Genomic DNA, 19,306 nt, shown 5'->3' with positions numbered 1-19,306 from the left:
CAAATAAACCAAAGAATAAAAATCCTTGTCAACTCCCCCCAGTTTTCAGAGTCGTTTAATTTTTCCTACTGCTCATATAAGATGCAAGGTGAGAGCTACTTACAACTGGGGATTTACTTTCCCAAGATACTCTAGATGCTTCATCTACAGGACGTTGGGCATCACCTTCAGGATTTGCTGCTTGATGTTGTAAGTTGGAAATCACACCACGAGGTACAAAGTATCAAAACTTTCACAAAGACTTTTCGATAACCTCCTAGCAAAATTTATAGGCTCACCTTTATATATTGGATTCCCGTCAACATTACAAAGTATAAAGGTATCAACTCTATTTCAAAGCCAGGAAAATGAAAAGTCTTAGTTGTATGCCATCACCTAGCTACAAGAGTATTTTTCAATTGAACATCATAATTCTAAAACTTGAATACAAATATTGAGGAAAACCCACAATTTTCTGGTACTCGAAGCGCATAAGGATTACTTTGAGCAACGATTGTGTAATAATCATTTATCTTTCCCCAACTAGTCCCCATCTTCATTTTCAATGCTTCTTGACCGGATATGTGGCTGTCTCTACTAGTTTTGGACAATTGCAACAATTGGGATCCCTCCATGCCATAACCTGATGAAACAAACAAATAAGATACTATGAATACTAACATTCCAACATATACAAAGATGTTGCAAAAAAAGTTAAATACCAAGTAAGTTTCATACTCAAATCCATGTTCAACAAGAAATTAAACATGCAACAACATGAACTATTGTGAATTACCCAGATAATACAATTATCATTATCAGTTTTATGCACCACTAGGATTATGACTATCATTATCACTAGAAATTTAACCATGTTCATCCAAAAATCACTAAAATTAATAATGTTCTTCTAATCAAATCAACACAAATCATTAACCAACAACAATACATTTATTCAATTAATGTAATTGAAGAAAAACCAAAATTAGGGTTTAAGTTTATTAATGCATTACCTTTGATTATTAAGATGATAAAACTCCTTAAAATGTTTTGGAACTAGCAATTGAAAGGTTGAGGAACAAAACCAATCAAAGAATCCGAAGAAACTAGCCGGAAAAGACTTATGGAGTAAAGAACTTGGTGTTTTCTTTTGGGAACCATGAAATAAATGTGAGGAATGAACTGTGAATCGATTTCTCTATGTGTTTTGTGAACAAAATATGAAACGAATAATCGTTGTCCATTTCAAAAGTACTAACTGGTCAAGATATAATAAAAGGCTAACGAGTATCCGTTTCTCAAAGAGCGGATGATGAAAAACCATTTTCGAAGGAACAACTAATGGTTATCCGTTATCTTTTCCAGGAACACTAACCATTGTCGTCCGCTATTGATATAGGAAATTTCCGCCGGGACTAGGCTCTTCCCAAGCTGACATGGAAAAGCAATTGGCAATGGATTTGGATAGCCTAGTATTTTCTTTTTTTTTTACTAGGAAAAGAAATTCGTTGATTGATAGTTTAACGAACAATGTCTTCCTTTAGGGAAGATTTTAACCAAATAGGAAAATGAGAATCAACTATCAATTTAACTAAACTGCTGGTAGCATTATAAGCTTCTTTTGCATGCAAATGAGCTATATTATTTGCTTCTCTTGGAACACAACTACATTTCCAAAAGTTATATGAAGAAAGAAGAACCAAACTATCACTAATAACTGAACTCGTAGTCCACTTCACGGCCATATGTGAACCATTCAGCGCAGCCACCACGTTTATGTTGTCTCCCTCCAAATGTAGATGTTCAATTATTTTATTTAGCACATATGACTGCCTGCATAGCACCTAAAGCTTCATCCTGTTCCTCATCAAAAACAGTTGGGGGAATGCTTGCTGCACCTCTATATTCACCTGTAAAAGACCTCATGATTAGACCAAGACCACATTCATTACAATTATCTTCGAAACCGACATCAAAATTGATTTTAATATACGATTTATAGGAACAGTTTATCTAATGCTTATGTCAGTCCCGCCCTGCATATTTTAGCCATTAAGTGGCATTGTAGCTAGATTCTTTTCCCAGACAGAGATAAATTTCTTAACCTGCAAAGTCAAAGCTGAAACAGGCATATGGAAATTATCAAACACTAGCTGGCACCTTGACTTCCAGATATGCCAGATAATTATCCCTACAAATTGGATGCATTTCTGCATTTGAACACTTCCTTTTGGTAGATTCACAAACCATTCCATAATCCAATCAAGCAAATTTTTTATTTTAAATTCTATTAAATAAGACATGATCAAGAGTTATCCATATCTCCTTAGCATAGTTACACTATATGAAGAGGTGTTGACCAATTTCAGAACTGTTACTACAAAAAGGACATGAGCTCTCTATATTATTTATAACCTTATGAATACGATCTCTAACTGGATACATTCCTGGATATAATTCCATAGGAAAAACAAAATCTTTTGAGGAAGCTTCACCTACCAAAACCTAATCCATGGAAACTGGTTATTAGGAATAAAATACATATCAACTCTACTATTAAGTATTATAAGCAGGTTTCACACTAAAACACTCATTATTAGTCAGAGTCCATCTAATCATATCAACTCCATGAATATGAATCCTAGTTTGAGTGATCTAACTAACAGTTTGCTCATTAAAGAGAGCATTGAGCAAATCAACATTCCAAGATTTAGTTTCACTATTTATCAGGTCACTTACCTTGTTAATGTTCATCGACCATCTACTAAAATATATTGTTCTATCCAACCTAGGAACCCACTTATATTTTTAAACACTAATTCTAGAGCCATCCCCTATTTCCCAGCAATAATTGGACTTCATGATCTCTAAAACCTCCCTAATTTCTCTCTAAATCCAGGAACCATGAGTAAATAGGTCATCTGTAAGAGCAAGGGCTATGGGGGTTGAGATTCTCTTTCAAAACGAAAGAGTTGATCAAATTTGCTCAAATTAGGTCCTACTATGGATAAAGGGAAACACCCTTTCACCCCAAACTCAATCAGCTTCTCTTTCATCAGAAAGAGTTTGTGAAAGTCTCCCCTATACGGGACATAATTTTTCGTATGAATAAAGGAGAGTTTAAACGGCACTTTATTAGCCGTGAAAATGTAAACTGAAAACAGACGACATAATGTTAGCCGTTTGACTGTTTTTCCAAATGGAGGGGATCAAACTGTTTAATATTGAAGAGATAAACTTTTGTTAGACGTTTTATCCACTTTGATTACATGTGGGACCTATATGACCCTAGACAGATCGAATGTTTAATGGAAATGAATGTATTGGAGCGTGGGATTTTCTTTTTTCGGTTTGATAGTTTGGCTTGGTTTCATTTTGCACGGCCAAGAGTATTTCGCGTAGGCTCTTGACAATCTATCTCATGGTGGCTTTTTCACTCCATCAGGTAAACTCTCACTCATTTTGAAAGGGATAGACCATTAAAACAGTCTATCCCATAACCCTTGCTCTAAGGGGATCAAGGTTCATAAAGTATTTATGTTTTTGGATAACTGCCCAATTTCACATGATGTCTAGTAGCAGTTATTAACCAATTGTCTAGTAGCAGTTATTAACCAATTTTCTATGAGCATTGGCTTACTTAGATCAACTTTTATGTTAGCTGAAACTACTCTACCCCTTATAGTTTGTTACCCTTGGAAATCTTTTTTCCAACTTCCAACATCTCCACACATCTTGTCAATTATACATTTGTCCAAATGTTCTGGTCGAAGACCAGCAAATAAGATTTGGTGTGAAAACACATATTACCCTTGGGATAGCCTAGTGTTAGCGTTCCCAACAGTGAAGCGCAAAGATTGCGCAAAACTGAAGTCAGTGGCCTAGCCAATGAAGCTGCATAGTCCGACGATGTAGCGCCAACATGGACGAGACAAGAAAGGTTACTTAGCACATGCAACAACTATGAGATAGTGTTCCATATCCTTATTCAGAGTTGGCCCAGCTCAAGGAAGGAATAAAGGATGGAATGCAAGTCATGGAATGACTTTGGCATAGTCCTAGGCTTTGGCCAAGGCTTGGACAATGCATATGCAACAATGACGAGGCCAAACGCGCCATTGGTATCAATTGCTCAGACAAAAGGAATGCAAGTGATGCATATGAAATATGAAGTTGAACTAAGCAAGTCAAGACTCAATTGGCATGGTATTTGGATGTTGGCATCCAAATAAGCTAAGTGCAAGTTGAGTAAAGCGCAACCATTGTCGAACGTCGGCAGGGCCAAGTTGCGAAGTGCAATGATTTTCGGATTTGAGTTCAAGCTGTCAGTTTCGAGCGTGTGTGCATCACACGCATGCCAAAGTGAAAGATCAAGTTGGAGACAGTTATAAAGGAGCTTTGTAACCGAGTTTGGCATGTCCTAACCGTTCAAGAAAAGTGTACCGCAATTCTGCAAGCCAGCACTAAAGTTGGCAGTTAAAAAGTAAGGCTGGCGGTTAGGGTAACTGCCTATGGACAGATGGTTGTTCATAGGCGTGCAACTGTGTTGCATACGGATTGGCCCTGGTTCTTGGCATTATAAATAGCCAGAGAACCCTTGTAAATGAGTGTTGTTCGATTGGAAAGAAGAACCATTAATGTAGAGAGTGTTTTAGGCACTCACCAAGAGGGTGAATGACCTGTTTTGGTCCATGTGATGGACGAGTTTTGTAATCTTCCTTTAGTGAAATAAAATGGGTTTGTTGCAGTATTCTTTGTGTTAATTGTGTTGCTGATTTGTGTGAGAATTGTTCAAGTACATGGCAGAACCTCTTATGCTTATGGGGGCATGAAGAGTTAGAGAGAAAGAAGAAAAAACTTCCGTTGTGCAAAGCCTTATGAGTGAAGGCAGATGCGTACTTTGATGCGAGTATGCAAGGCTGAGTGATTGTGGGTGAAGTTGATTCACTGAACCACAATCATTGCCGGTCATGTCCCATGAAATTTTTAGGGGATTAAATGGGCATGTGACACCTAGTAATAATATCTGGGAAAAAATACGGTTTAGTCCAAAAATCAGTCCAAAAGTACAGTTTAGTCCAGCCCGAGTTAACTAGGTACAAATTAGTCCAAAATATAGAAAGTACACTAATAACCCTTATTATTTACAATTTAGTCTAAATATTTGCAGTTTAGTCCTCAGTGACTCATGATGATGTCAGCAATTTTAAATAATATATAAATAATTAAAAAAATAATACATCTTTCGAACCGCTCGTCCAAAATTCACAAAATTTATATATTCGGAAAGCTCTTTCCGATATCTACAAAAAGAGTACCCGTATGACTATATAATTTTCATTTTTTTAGAATTTTAATTTACACTTGTTGTGTACAACTATGTACATCGCTGCAAAAATCAAGAAAATCGAACATCCATACCCATATAACAGGCAATATATCAATGAGGGGTTCCAAACAAATGTGTCAAAACGTCATTAACGCTATCCATCTTATGCACGACTCGATCCGACAAAATAAAAAATGGAAAAAAAAATGAGGGGTTTCGAACAAATGGGAAAGAAAATAAGTAAACCAACAAAGGAAAATCCATAATGCCGAACGATAAATGTTATATGCATAGTTTTACTAATCAGTATGAATCTGGTAAAAAAGTTTGTCGCAAACCTAAGTTATTTCAAATCTCCCATATATTTATTACATAGGAGCAACAAATTTTAAATAGTGGTTTATGTGGTCATGACAAGAAATACAAAATTAGAAATTCTACTTTAAAAGTTGAGGAGGAATGTATTTCGTAGGAAACTGAACTCCCATGACAAAAACTCAGTAAACTTTCATCACATGACAAACTCAAAATACCTTGGATAGATGATCCAGATGGAATTGCATCCTGCAAAGTTAAAAAATTGTTAGTTATGGAAAGAGCACCAACATCACTGTCTCTACTCTCAGCATCATTGGATTTCCATGCAGCAGGAGTAGCTTGTACACCCTATTTTTACGCAAGCATAAGCTTACGAGTGATTTTTTTTACACGCGTACCCATTTGTACACCCTAGTTATTTAGGCAACATTAGCTTATGGAGTCATTTTTTTCACACATGCACCCTAGTTATTGATGCATGCATAAGCTTATGGAGTCAATTCTCGTACATGTGTAGCAGTTTGTACATCCAATTTATTTACCTTAGGATAAGCTAATAGTCATTTTTTTCCACATGTATACCAGTTTGTATACCCTAGTTTTATGCAAGCATAAGCTTATGGAGTCAATGTTTTACATATGTACCAGTTTGTACACCTTAGTCATCTACACAAAGCATAAGCTTATAGACTCTTATATATCACAGGTTGCACACATATCACATTAACTCTATGGGTAAATGCAAAACTGAGAGCAACAATAACCCGAAATCTATGCAAAATGAGAATATACTCGTAACATATTACTTATCATAAAGTCGTCACATTAAGCATATGGTAGCCGCAATCTCAAAACTATATTGATTATAGTGTGTAACTTCAGTTTATTCCCTCAAATTTTATATTTTAAACATGTTGGACCGTACTGTGTTTTGTGTGTAATAATTCTAAAGAAATGCATGCACATAGGACAGCTTCTAGTTTGTGTGTATCCCATATGACAAAATCTCAAAACCTACATTACTAGCAGCAGTTTCAGATCTAATATGCATACCAATGATAAAAAGAGCGGTTTTCCAAACATCAGTAGTGGCTCAGGAAAAAAATCCAACATTTGGAAGTGAAGAATTGAATTTTACTAACCTGCATCCGCTATTTTCCTTTTCACCCATGTTTTATCGAATCTGTATAAGTACAACAATAAAGACTGCATTCCAACGAACACCAGCTACTACACATTTCTAAGCAAGTCTTTACCGCCCAATTAAACTGCAAAAAAGACAACAAGTAAGTGAATGCAGAAACTATCCAAAGTACAACAGTAGATAGAATGACGATCAAAGAAGAGATTGCAGTCGCCGACATTAGTAGGCTATTAAAAAAGTAAATGAAATTCAAAATATTTGGCCAATTGGTCACCTCTTGGATGAGATAAAATTAACAAAAAGACCACTGAAGCTCCATCCGAAGTACACTAAACAAATGATTCTTAGACAACTCGCTAACCACAAATTTTAATCGTGACTGTCCAATTAAAGGATTCAAAGCAAAATTTGATGTACGACAATATAAGCGAACATGTATCTACCCACAAAAATCTATCATCTATACCCACAAAACATGCATATATTATTGCGATAGCATAGTGGTGTACAACTATGTACACACCTATAAAAAATCTAAAATATCCATCCATACCAAAAAAATTTAATCTAATAAAGAAGCAAGAAAATCAACATGTGCATTCATCAACAATTAACAGGTTTACGATTATGTGCACATCAACGGTCAACAGGTGTACAACTATGTGCAATTAACAATAAACATGTGTACAATTATGTACGCATCAAAAATCAGTATGTGTACAATTATGTACACACTAAAAATCAATATGGGTACAACTATGTGCACATTAAAAACCTTAGCTTCAACTATGATATTCATTTCAAAATTTAAAGTTCCTAAAAATGTAAGAACAATCCAAAGGAAAGGAATCAATCTAAAATTTTGTTGAAGATTTCATGGTTGCTAAAAGAAGGTACCAATATTAGCAGGTACCAATATTGCAAATAATTTGGCGGAAATCCATAATTAACATGAGAGACTAAGAGTCACGGGTCTGCTTACTAACCAATCCCCGGAATAATCCCATTGTCTAAGAATATTAAAAGACCGAACATGGAGTCATTTTACCTGTAAAGAGGTACTCCAATAGTCATTAGTACTACATCACCAGATGGACAAAAAGTGACAAAAGCTTTAAAGCATCTTGAGACCACCAATATTAAATAGGAGGTAAAACTAAGAGAGTCATAGGAGGTATGCATCAAATTTTGTCATGAAAATTAGGAAGTTGTAGCTGTTCCACATGATATTACATCCCTGCAAATGGCAACATGTAAAAACGATCAAAAAAAACAAATGACAAATACAGTTGACGGTATTCTTAAAGGTATACATGATACGTATGTGAATTCGAGAGAGCATGAGTTGGCTTCATGGTTAGGATGGATAAAGAGGAGAGACATTCCCTAATACCTTGGCTACAATAAGGAAAATTTGCCACCATATTTGTAACCGTCCAAGGTCTTAAGGGGCAGTCAAAAAACAATTTCACAACTATTGTTTCTTTTTTAACATGTATCTTTGCAATTTTCTTATTAGTAGAAAATGACCTTCCAAAATGCAATACTAGCTGTTAAGACTCATAGTTCCCAATTGGACCACTAAATCCTTTGCATTCATAAGATTAGAATGACCGGGTAGATAGTTTAAATTTGCTCCCACAAATTTGGACTAAACAGTTGTTTTCCGGAACCAGCAAAGACATTTGTTTCTATATATCAAATCAGGTCGAAAATGATCATATGGACCTGTAGTTAAGGATAAACCAAATTCCCAAAGCATACAACTTTTAGAGAATTTTAATTTTGGATTCACAATAAAGAGTTTGAAATCAAATACATCAATTTAAGATTAAGTATGTTTCAAACAATTCATACTCTATTTTACCCTAAACAGTCTCATAGGATTTTTCACGGAGATAAAAAATCGTACAAGCACCTAACATATTGTTTAAACAATGAAATCACAGATCAAAACAGACCTATAATATATAATCAAAAATTGAATAAAAGGAAGAAGAAATCAGTAAGCATGCATCAAATCGAGAAACAGATCAAACCTAAAATCGAAGAAGAGGAAATCAATCAAATAAATATAAAATGAAAAGATCAAACGCTAACATGAAGTACGAATCTCTGGTAAACAAAAATGGCACAGAATCACGTCCATCTTTCTTGCGTCCGTCTCTCTTTTTCTCCAATTTTTTTTTCTAAGATCTGAAAAATGAATACGGAAACATGAAAAGGGTAACGAGGGTAATAAGAAAATACTGTATTTTCTAAATCGGTTGAAATTTGGTCTAACCCGTCTGAATTTGGATTAAACCGTATACACGTTGGAAAATAAGGATTAAAGAATACCGGGCTTGAGGGGTAGGACTAGACTGTCTAAAGCCCAACTAATTTGGGATTAAACGTTAATTTCTTATCTGCTGGTCTTTTTTTAACGGCTTGAGATTTACGCTGCTTCCACGTTAAATTGTTTTACAGACAACAAAGAAACCACGATGGAAGTAGGGTGCAGTAGCAGCAACAGCAACAGCAGTATGAATCCATGGAAATCTTCTACCAATTGGGTCGTAACTCATGGATCTCTCGACAATTCAATCTCTTTCGAGACTCCATTAACATATATTGATGATGAATTCACATTAGAATCAACAAATATTCCCAAAGACCAATTGCAATTGATTAGCCCTCCTTCAACAGATTCAGGTCCTTGTGAAATCACAAGTAAGTCGGTGTTAGCAAACTGTTTTGAAAGAATCATTTCGATTTTATGTTAATTTACAGGTTTTTGTATATTCGAGGGATTTTCATATTTAGTATATATATATATATATATATATATATATATATATATATATATATGTGTGTGTGTTCACGGGTGAATTTGGTTTGAAACTAGGCATTAGATCGAACTATTTGGTTTAAGTTAGATAATAGGTTTATTAGGGCTCTTAGCAGACATCCAGCTGAAGTGAGATGAGTTCCATTACATAATCTTCTCGATGCTTTTAAGATGTATAATCAGTTTTAAATGATTTAGGGCTCATTCCAGTAATCTTGCAAATTCCCACCAATCTTATGTATGACATGACAATTGGAAATGAATGATCTATCTTAAGATTTTATAATCTGATGTGCCCTAAGCAGCCAGTTTTGATTGCAGTGAGAGATCCCAGTCCTGTAGAAAACTCATGCTCTGGCTGTCTGACAGTTTTAACCTGGTTAAATATGAGTTTAGAGTTGTTCTTATCATCTAATGATTCGAATTTTGCTCGAGTGTACAAACTTTGAGTATGTAATTCGAAAAAGCTAGAGACTTAGACCATTGTTATAGGCTTTGAGCAAAAAGTATGCAGTCAGTGGATTTATGAGTTTGAGAATATTACATCGGTTAGTCGTGGTGTGGGCACAGATGTCGTCCACATTGAGTATTATTTTAATTTATCTCACTGTTCTTTTAAAACTAGGATTAAGTTGACAACATATTGACCACCCCCTTTTCGTCAAATCGTTCAAGATTTGACAAGGTTCGGACTAACTATAATTGCTGTTTTAAGGAAATGACCCTGCATAGCGAAGATATTTCGTAAATATGTTTGCTAAGAAGGGTTATCATAGACATGTAGATTCATATATCACTATGAAGCATAAATATATTTCTGTTATCAATAAGATACTTGAGCAATCAACTTTTGAATAATTATGTAGGTGCTGCCATTTTCTTCATTTGGATATGATTCATCTCTTGCATCCTTCTTATGGTTTTGTTGAATTTTTCCTCAGACAAAGTAAAGGATGTGTTTGTAGTTTTGTACATATGTATCCCTCTAAACGATACAATTGTTGTCTCAACTGCAGTTAGTTTTGGCCAGCAGCATCAAATCCAGCAGGTATATCTACGTAGTACAGCCCGAGTATATGAGATATACTATTCAACTGACAGGAAAAGCAACAATGAGTATCTCTGCACAGTTAAATGCTCTGCTGCAGCCAATGAAGATGGGTCACTTATTCCATGTGATATTAGAGAAGCAAATGGTGTTCAACCAGAGGAACCACTTGAAACAGTGGAAGTTCCCACGAACAAAATCAAGAGCGACAGTAGTCAGAGCACGAATGAAGATGACTGGGTGGATGTGAAAACCCCAGTTTCTCCTTTTCTTGTCAATTCTATGTTGAATAAAACCAATGAAAATACTGAAACTAACACCCAGGTAATCCTTGTTTTATTTTCCGTTTCCTCCTTAGATATGTATTACGCATTGTGTATTACACTCTGTTTACACCATTTATAAAACCCGAGTGATTTAATTTTTGCCTTTTTATATAATATTAGTTTTTTTCCTACTAGTTTACTTACAAACAGGTTTTGGGGTTTAAATACTAGATTGGTTGTGGGTTTCCGGATTTAGATTAATTGCATGTTGCTTATCATAAGCTTGATTTTTATTTGTTTTGGTTATCATTTTGGTTGCTAACTTCATTCCCCGTCCAGGAGTTTTACGAGGCTACAGCAGAAATTACAGATGGGGAACCATGCAGTTCTATTACTTTGCGATTACTATCGCTTCAAACTCAGGGGTGTACCCACCTAGGGGAGATCTATATTTTTGGTGAACCTGTTGATCCTGATGAGTCAGAAAATCGGGTTGGTGGCCTTCTGCAAAATCCAACAGGAAGTTCTTTAATGGCCATGCTTGTTCCCACTCTTTTGCAGCTTTCTAAATCAGGGAGTACAGCACAAGAAAAGAGTACTTCTGATAAGAAAGGTTCAAAAGTAGTTGATTCACTGGGCACGCACAATGAGAGGGTGAAGCCAGAAGAAGTGCAGTCTAGTATACCTGATGGCGGAGAAAGAAAATTTGTCGAATCTAGTAGGAGGAATTCAGATTTAGAACAGGTAGAATCTAGTAAACAGATCCCTGGTACGAGTAGAGGATCTGATTTTTTAAACGAAGAAAAAGATCAACCCTATGGTCGAATTGAGAAAATTTTAGATCATCTGGTTGCACGAGTAATTAGAATGGAAAACTTCTGTTTGAGGTTTGAAGAAAAAATGCTGACACCTATCAGCAGCATAGATTCAAGGCTCGAGCGATTGGAGAAGCAACTTGAAGTACTCACAGTGAGATCTCAATTTTCTGAATTTAACCCAGGTACAAGATTTAGGGCTCCTGAATTTTCGGACGGTGAATCCCCCTTGAATTCTCTTTACGGTGATGGGCATAAGCTATTTACCAGGATCACAGCTCCTGAATTTAGTGGCTGTGAGTCATTATCTAATTCTGTGTGTGGTGATGGGAAAGATGAGCAGTTACCCAAGGGCTCAGAATCTGCAAGTAAGAATATCCAGTTTATGAGGAAAAATGCTCTTGAGTTATTGAACAATGAATTTGACTCCAGGACTCCCATCAAGCATGCCGTGATTGATGATCATAAGGTTAGGGGGTCGGAATCTTCTCCTGAAGTTTTGGATAATGAGTGTGAGTCGAAGAACTCTGTTGGCGGTGGTGGGACCACTGATCATAATTCCAGGGGGATAGAGTCTGGTGATCATAAGAATATTGGTGAAACATTTTCTCCTATCGAGGATGCATATGTTTCTTCGGTTCCTCCTCAGTCGTGCCCTGGTTTGGTTATCACAGCCCCTGAATTTTCAAGTGATAGTAGTGAGGGGGGAGATGGTGAAAATGGAGATGATAGGAATTGCTCGGAAGTCTCTGTATCAGATGAGAAGAGTTTCTCGATCACCAAAAAGCCATCTCTGTCAGTAGATGATGCATTAGCTTCGGCACTTGCTGGGTTCTTATCTGCAACTTCTGCCCCATCTCCGAAAACCAACCAAACTTTGGAACCACCGAGTGAAGCTACTTGCGAAAACGAAAAATCAGAGTTTGCTCCGACAATTACTAGTGAATCAGCTGCAGATCAAGGAACCTCTTATTTTGGAATTTACAGAACAGAGGTTAAGAACTCTTCAGATTCAGCTTCTTGTTTGCCTTCTCGAGGGAAAGAGTTAAAAATGACAGTGGAAGTTACAAGTGAGACAAATCTTGATCTATGTCCAGTACAAACTCCAAACTATGAAGATTGGTTCACAGACCTGAATTATGAGAGTCAAACAAGTAATCAATTTGAAACCTGCTGGAATTTGGATGATGTGAAAATTTGTACCAAGAATGTTGATGTCAGCAGACTGGATACGGTGATGCCTCTTGAAGGAGGTCATGCTAATGGGAATAACATTCTTGAACCAACTTATAGTTCTGCAGTGGATTTTGAACTACCAATCCTAGAAGTGAATTTTGTTCCGCTCAAAAATTTGAAGGCCAAATCTCCCCTTGAAGTTCTTCTTGGCGAAGATGCTGTACAGAGCGAAGAACAAGATTCTCATGCAAAGTATTCAAGTGATGCTGATGATGATGACAGTGATAAAGCGGTTGGAAAAACTCGTACTCTTTCAATGAAAAATGAAAAATCACTGATGGCCGCTGATGATCATTCTGAACAAACCTTTTTTCAGAATGAGGAAACTGAACACATTAAGGATTCTTTGGAATGTGGGAATGGTGAGCCCTTCTCAAGCCTCATATGATAGCAAGCGCTGTTCTAGGGTGTAATGAAATGAAGATAGTTTATGCAAATATTAGGACGCTTCTGCAGTGTGATCAGTTTTTACCAACTTCATGTTCTCACTTCTGTTATATTTGCAAGTTCACAAGTATATATGATTTTAATTTCTGTCTAAAAGGGGTCCAAATATGACAGCACCAGCTAGTTCACAAATATGAAGCTGATTCAATACTAGTTCACGGGTTACTGAGATGAGATTTCTGATAGTTTGTCCAAGAGCCTATTTTACCAGCTGCCTAGGGCTAGGAATCAAACTTTCCAAGAATTGAGATGCGCGCCATCATGTTACTACAAGCAATCCAAAACAAAATTTATTAGGAAACGCAAGTGTACAAACAATTTTGTTCAAATGCTGAACATGCTTCTGTACCATTTTCCTACAAGCAATTCCAAAGTTATGTAGTGAGACTACTTTATCGAGGAACATAGTTCAAGAACTAAGCTAAACTGATACAATATACCTCTAATACCCCCCCTACTGAAGATTTTCATCATAACAAAAAGGTAACTGATGGTATACAACATTTCAAGAAAGTGACTTTCATTCTCAACTAAAAACTGATGCGTTCCTGAGTGTTTTACTTACAACACTTGAATGGTAGTAACTAACTCTGCCTCGACTGAAAAAAAAAAGAAGGAAAAATAGAAAAAGAAAACCCAGTCTTGAATGGTCAGTTCCTTGCATAAACAGACAACAAAACAAAATGAATCATTGGTTGTTGAGCTATTCAGCTTTGCCATTTTGCTGGGAAGCAACGTAATTACGCACAACTTCCATGGCTAGTTGGTGTGCATTTTTATTCTGCAATTTACCGAGCTCATCCATGGCTTCAAATGTTTTCTTATCCGCAAAAAGTCTTAGATTGAATCGAGCAGGTGCCTCCGCTGGTCCTTCCCATTTATCAACAATCTCTTGAAGTTTCTCAAAGCCCTGTAAAAAAGAACATACATCAATCTTCTCTGTGGTTTAACTGTATTAATTTGGGAAAACAAAATCTGGTATGACCCATGGCTCGCACACAGGCGAGTTTACTGATATCACTGGTAAGAAGCCCACTAACAGAACCAAACATGCAAGGAAACCAAAGGAAGGTCTTCTCAGATGGTCATAATGAAATCACGAGCATTATTGTACCTATTTAATTTCTAAAACAGGATATGGAACGGGGGCTACTAATAAACAAAACCAACTTCTAACAGGATGTTTATCCTGGACATTAAATGATTAAAAGTTCTGAAACCCTACGGTTAGTGGATTTTATCCTATCTTGCTAAACTCGTTATTACACAAGAACTATATACGTTAAATAGATTTCTCTATCTATCATAAATTGAAAATAGAGATGCACGAAACAGAAGACTACACTGATGCAGAAATCAAATTCAGTAGCCCTTTACCATGCGGTTTGTGAAGTCGCCAAATGATTCTTTTGCCTGTCGCTTATGTTTCCAGGTGTAAAATAACGGTTCGAAAACCTTTTCTAGCTCTTGAATCTTGACCTTGTTCATGAAAGGTCGTGCTAGCACAGTTTGACCTGGTGTTCCTCCAAGCCATATCTGTTTGACACAAAATTCAGAGGTTAAATGAGTACAATCAAATTTCATAGTTATTCTTCAACCACCTAGGATTGCAAGAGTCATCTGAAGTACCTGATAGCTGTTGGGTCCATCACCAACCAGTCCAAGCTCTGCCATATAAGGCCTGGCACAACCATTAGGACACCCGGTTACCCTTATCACGACTGACTCACTGTACTTGAGCCCAACCTATAATACCAAAAGCTCTCCTTAGGTTAACGAAACAACAGTTTCATAATTCGAGCTTGGAACTTTACAATTACAGTACAACTCTACCTTATCAAATACAGCTCGAACCCGCTTGAGTAGATCAGGTGTTCCTCGTTCAGCTTCAGTTATTGCTAATGGGCACAGTGGTAATGCCGGGCATGCCATTGCGGTTACGTTCAGTGGATCCACATACCTAGGGAGCTAAAGGAACAAAAAGGAAATTCAGTTTTCTCAGGTAACTAAATTGAACAGCTTAACTCAAATCTGACCATTTTGTAAGAATTTTTAATCCACGTTGCAATCTAGATACCTGGCAGACTAAGGGAAACCCATGATGTCCATGGTAAGAATTGTAAGATAATAGATTAAAGTTCTCTTACCAGAAGTCCAGCCTGAGCAAGAGCTGTAGTGATTGGGCGCCTCCATGCACGGCGAATGTCACACAAAATAATGTTTTGGTTTGGTGTGAGTCGCACACTTAGGTCATACTTTGCTATTATCTCCCTCAAAGTGCTTTTCATTTTTCCACCAATTCGGCCATTGTCAACATGGAGACCACAGAAAAGTTCACCATCACCCTGGAAGTCAGCAAGTGATCTGATTAGGAAGATGCAAAATAGAAAGGGATACTAGTAGACCAATAAAAACCAAAAAGATCTGGGTTTGCATATATAGAAACTTAATTGGAAAAGCTATACGAAGAATAGTACAATGTTACGAAAATGCAAAAAAAAAAAAAAAAAAAAAAAAAAAAAAAAAAGAACCCTAAGAACTGGTCTACTTAAGAAGCAAATCATTTGAATAAGAACACATTTTTTGTGACACACACCTCCTCGTGCCATCCTAAATAACTCTTGAATTCCCACTCTGGTAACTCGCGGGAGGGTTCAAATTTCTTCCCATAGTACTGCTCAACAACATTCCTGAATTTCTCAATTCCCCATTCACTGATTAAATATTTCATTCTACTGTACCTTCGCTCATCTCGTCTTCCATTTTCTCTCTGTGTGACTACAATTGCTTTAACTGCATATAGGATATCCTCTTTTGGTACATAACCAAGTGGTTCTGCTAAACGAGGAAAAGTGTTCTCAATCCTATGTGTTCTTCCCATTCCACCTCCAACCTGGAATTCACAAACAACCCATTAAAGGTTAAAATGATATAATGGATAACTCGAGATCAGAAAGTAAAAATATATAACTAGAAAGATCCACTCACATATAGGTTAAAACCCTGAGGTTCCCCATGTGCATCAGAAACTACAACGACACCGATATCATTTGTAAGAATGTCCACCGAATTGTCTCCTGGCACTGTCACTGCAACCTTGAACTTCCTTGGCAGAAACTGGGTGCCATAAATAGGTTCGGGAGAATCAGGGAAATTTGTTCCATGTGTGTTGTCGTTACGTGCTTTTACCACTTCGGGAGGCTCTGCGGACATAAATTTCTCACCATCCACCCACATGTCATAGTAGAAGCCAGACTGGGGACTTAAAAGGGCAGCAATGTTATCTGCAGTCTCCTGTGCAAACAGGTAATCTTTGCTCGTAAATGGTGCAGCGGGAGCAAGAACATTTCTGTTCAGGTCACCGCATGCACCAAGAGTGGAGCCCATGTTTCTAATAATAGTACTCATCACAGTCTTGAGATTCTTCTTGAGAACACCATGAAGCTGAAATGTCTGTCTAGTAGTTAGACGAAGAGTTCCAATTCCAAACTGGTCTGCAAGATCATCCATGGCCAAGTAGAGCTTGTTTGGGACTTTACCGCAAGGGTTCTTTGTTCGAAGCATAAACTGGTAAGACTTTGTACCACGCTCATCTCTATTGGTCTGCATGTAACTTCCATGAAACTTGATCAACTGGGTAGCAGCCTCATTTATATTAGGAGCCTCATTGAGAAGCTCCTCATTTAGAGGGTACCTTATGAAGTTACTATGCTCTTTGAATATTTCGACTTTGCTACGCTTTGGCTCCGCAGCGACCTCGGGCTTTACAGGCTGTAGCAACAAAGGAAATCCATCAGACACTATAACATGCATATTACTTAACTTTTTACTAGACCCTAGAAAAGCACAAGACCACCACATCTTGGATAAGCACACCATTCTATGTATTTACCAACACGGGAAAAACTGACGGTATGATTAGAATCTTCAGAAGTGTAATAGTATGATAAGCGAGCAAGAAATGAAACATCAACTACATATCCAGTCAATATTCTACTGTCAATCTAGTTACCATAATTAATCAAGTTGGAAATTTTTTACTGATATTCAAAAAGCAGATATGAACAACAAAAATAAATAATCACCCCCCTGGACCCCCATGAGGAAAACTATATTTGTAGGATTCCATCCTCTTGTTACTCACCTAAGTGGATGCAAATAGGTACATAAGAATTAACAACTACTAAAAGTAGCAGCTATTTTAGCATGCAGAGTGTCGAGAAACAATAGCCTTAGGCACAAATTTAAAAATTAAAATGCAAATCTACAATAGACCCGACATAACCTAATTGTAACCCACGGGTGTTGGAAAGTGCTACTTATTTATATCTTTGCCTTGATCCATAGTAAGAAAATTAAGGTGAAGAAGAATTTTGAAACTCGGGTTGTGGGTATCAACACCCAAGAACTTTGCACTACCTCTTTATCTTGATTTTCTCATTTCTTTTCCTTTTTAAAATTTTCTATAACAGAACAACCCACTTTTAGTTTTTTCACTGTTCTGCTTGGAAGGAAAATGCTCTCCCGTATTTCACCTTTTTTTCTTGGACGGTATCCACGTATTAGCAGCCTGAAAGGATTATACATGTTTCAACTCACTAACTCTCACGTAGCAAACATTAACAAAGAATAAATGGGGAACAATGTAAAGAAAGATATTTCTTCCCATATTTGTTAATCAATCTACACTGTCACCACTGAAAACCCTGTTATAATGGCCAATCAAGCTCCACTTAGAAATTATAGCACGGTAAAAATAAAACCTCGTTATGCTACTCTGTTTAATAACCCATAACCAAATTACAGAAGCAACCAAATTCATACATACTATATCCATGAATTCTTCAACCCAACTGTCAAAATCTAAGCCGCTGCAAGGATCAAGGGTATCAAAATTTAAATAAATTGACACAGACCCAAACACACAAAAATTACCTGTTTTAATTAATTAATCCATGAAATAATATCACATCTTGGAATCAAATTTGGATGACCCGACAAGTTATCAATTCAAACGAATCAAATTCTAACTCTAATATTATATATAAACACCAATAAATAATTATTATTAGAACGAAAATAATGATTTGATACTAAGAAATTAAGAAAATACAACAACACAAACCTGATGAATGAAGAACCAAAACTTTTAAAAGAGAAGAAGATGGAGAAGGACTTACAGTAGCTGTAGCAGTAATAATAGATGAATTTGAAGAAGAAGATGCAGGCAAAACATTAACACGTCTATTCAAAGGAATCGAACCGTAACTTCTTAAACCATGAAACCTCTGAATTTGAAGTTTTGGATCTTTTGCAACAACAGCGTTTGCAGCTCCAACTGACGTTCCCATTTCTATTTTTTTTGAATTAGGGATTTCAGAACTAAAATGAAATATTCAGATTTGTGATAAAAAAAAATGCTCTGAAACTGATAGAAAATAGTCGGATTCTGTTTCACCGGTATTCTGATTCTTCTGAGTTTTTTTTTTTTGTTTTTGTTTCCTTTTTGGGTTTGTGAGTGGTGGTGGTGGTAGTAAGTGGTCGAGGTAGTGATGAAGGGGCTAGCTGGGAGAAAGCGAAGGCCAAATAGGCTTTTTAGACCTTTAAAAAGGTATTCCAGGTGTTGGGTAATTCTTACCCTACTCTATTGCCATATGCACATTTGTCATCTTTCTATTCTTGGCCGTTGGTTAAGACCTTAGAGCTGTTATTTGGGCTTGTGTCCCGCACGAGAAAATAAAATGATCACTGTATAACTTTGGTGTTGCGTTAAGTGTTACCCAACGCCTAGAGATTGCATTTTTAATTACCCTTTTGGGTTATTCGTAAAGAGGCAATTAGGGATGTAAATTCGGGCAGGTCAGGCCACCCGGCCCAAAAACTAAGACAGGTTG

The 19,306-nt window shown here is 36.7% G+C and overlaps 2 protein-coding genes across 2 annotated transcripts; one reads left to right on the top strand and one right to left on the bottom strand.

Moving 5' to 3' along the window:
• The first annotated feature begins 9,210 nt into the window (after window positions 1–9,210).
• LOC113310311 lies at window positions 9,211–13,508 on the top strand. Its single transcript, XM_026558932.1, has 3 exons — window positions 9,211–9,482; window positions 10,617–10,972; window positions 11,254–13,508. The coding sequence occupies exons 1-3, from the start codon at window positions 9,257–9,259 to the stop codon at window positions 13,351–13,353; spliced, it is 2,682 nt and encodes an 893-aa protein (XP_026414717.1). The 5' UTR covers window positions 9,211–9,256; the 3' UTR covers window positions 13,354–13,508.
• Window positions 13,509–13,849: 341 nt separating this feature from the next.
• LOC113310312 (sulfite reductase 1 [ferredoxin], chloroplastic-like) lies at window positions 13,850–18,963 on the bottom strand. Its single transcript, XM_026558933.1, has 8 exons — window positions 18,593–18,963; window positions 16,401–17,183; window positions 16,009–16,305; window positions 15,560–15,757; window positions 15,246–15,380; window positions 15,042–15,158; window positions 14,790–14,948; window positions 13,850–14,322 (listed from the first exon to the last, which is right to left on the bottom strand). Exons 1-8 carry the CDS (start codon window positions 18,761–18,763, stop codon window positions 14,116–14,118), a joined length of 2,067 nt encoding a protein of 688 aa, XP_026414718.1. The 5' UTR covers window positions 18,764–18,963; the 3' UTR covers window positions 13,850–14,115.
• Between the last annotated feature and the right edge of the window lie 343 nt (window positions 18,964–19,306).

Source organism: Papaver somniferum, chromosome 9, assembly GCF_003573695.1.
Source record: "Papaver somniferum cultivar HN1 chromosome 9, ASM357369v1, whole genome shotgun sequence".
NCBI lineage: Eukaryota > Viridiplantae > Streptophyta > Magnoliopsida > Ranunculales > Papaveraceae > Papaver > Papaver somniferum.
The sequence above is the reverse complement of the archived record's forward strand: the minus strand, read 5'-3'. Positions and strand labels throughout refer to the sequence as shown.

Bases quoted from the DNA above. Each gene is read 5' to 3' on its own strand.
- LOC113310312 (XM_026558933.1), bottom strand. From the start codon at position 18,763: ATGGGAACGTCAGTTGGAGCTGCAAACGCTGTTGTTGCAAAAGATCCA. The intron at 15,758-16,008 runs GTGTGTGTCACA...GCTGACTTCCAG, and splicing joins ATTTAGGATGGCACGAGGAG to GGTGATGGTGAACTTTTCTG. The intron at 15,159-15,245 runs GTAGAGTTGTAC...TTGGTATTATAG, and splicing joins TTCGAGCTGTATTTGATAAG to GTTGGGCTCAAGTACAGTGA.
- LOC113310311 (XM_026558932.1), top strand. From the start codon at position 9,257: ATGGAAGTAGGGTGCAGTAGCAGCAACAGCAACAGCAGTATGAATCCA. The intron at 9,483-10,616 runs GTAAGTCGGTGT...TCTCAACTGCAG, and splicing joins AGGTCCTTGTGAAATCACAA to TTAGTTTTGGCCAGCAGCAT. The intron at 10,973-11,253 runs GTAATCCTTGTT...TTCCCCGTCCAG, and splicing joins ATACTGAAACTAACACCCAG to GAGTTTTACGAGGCTACAGC.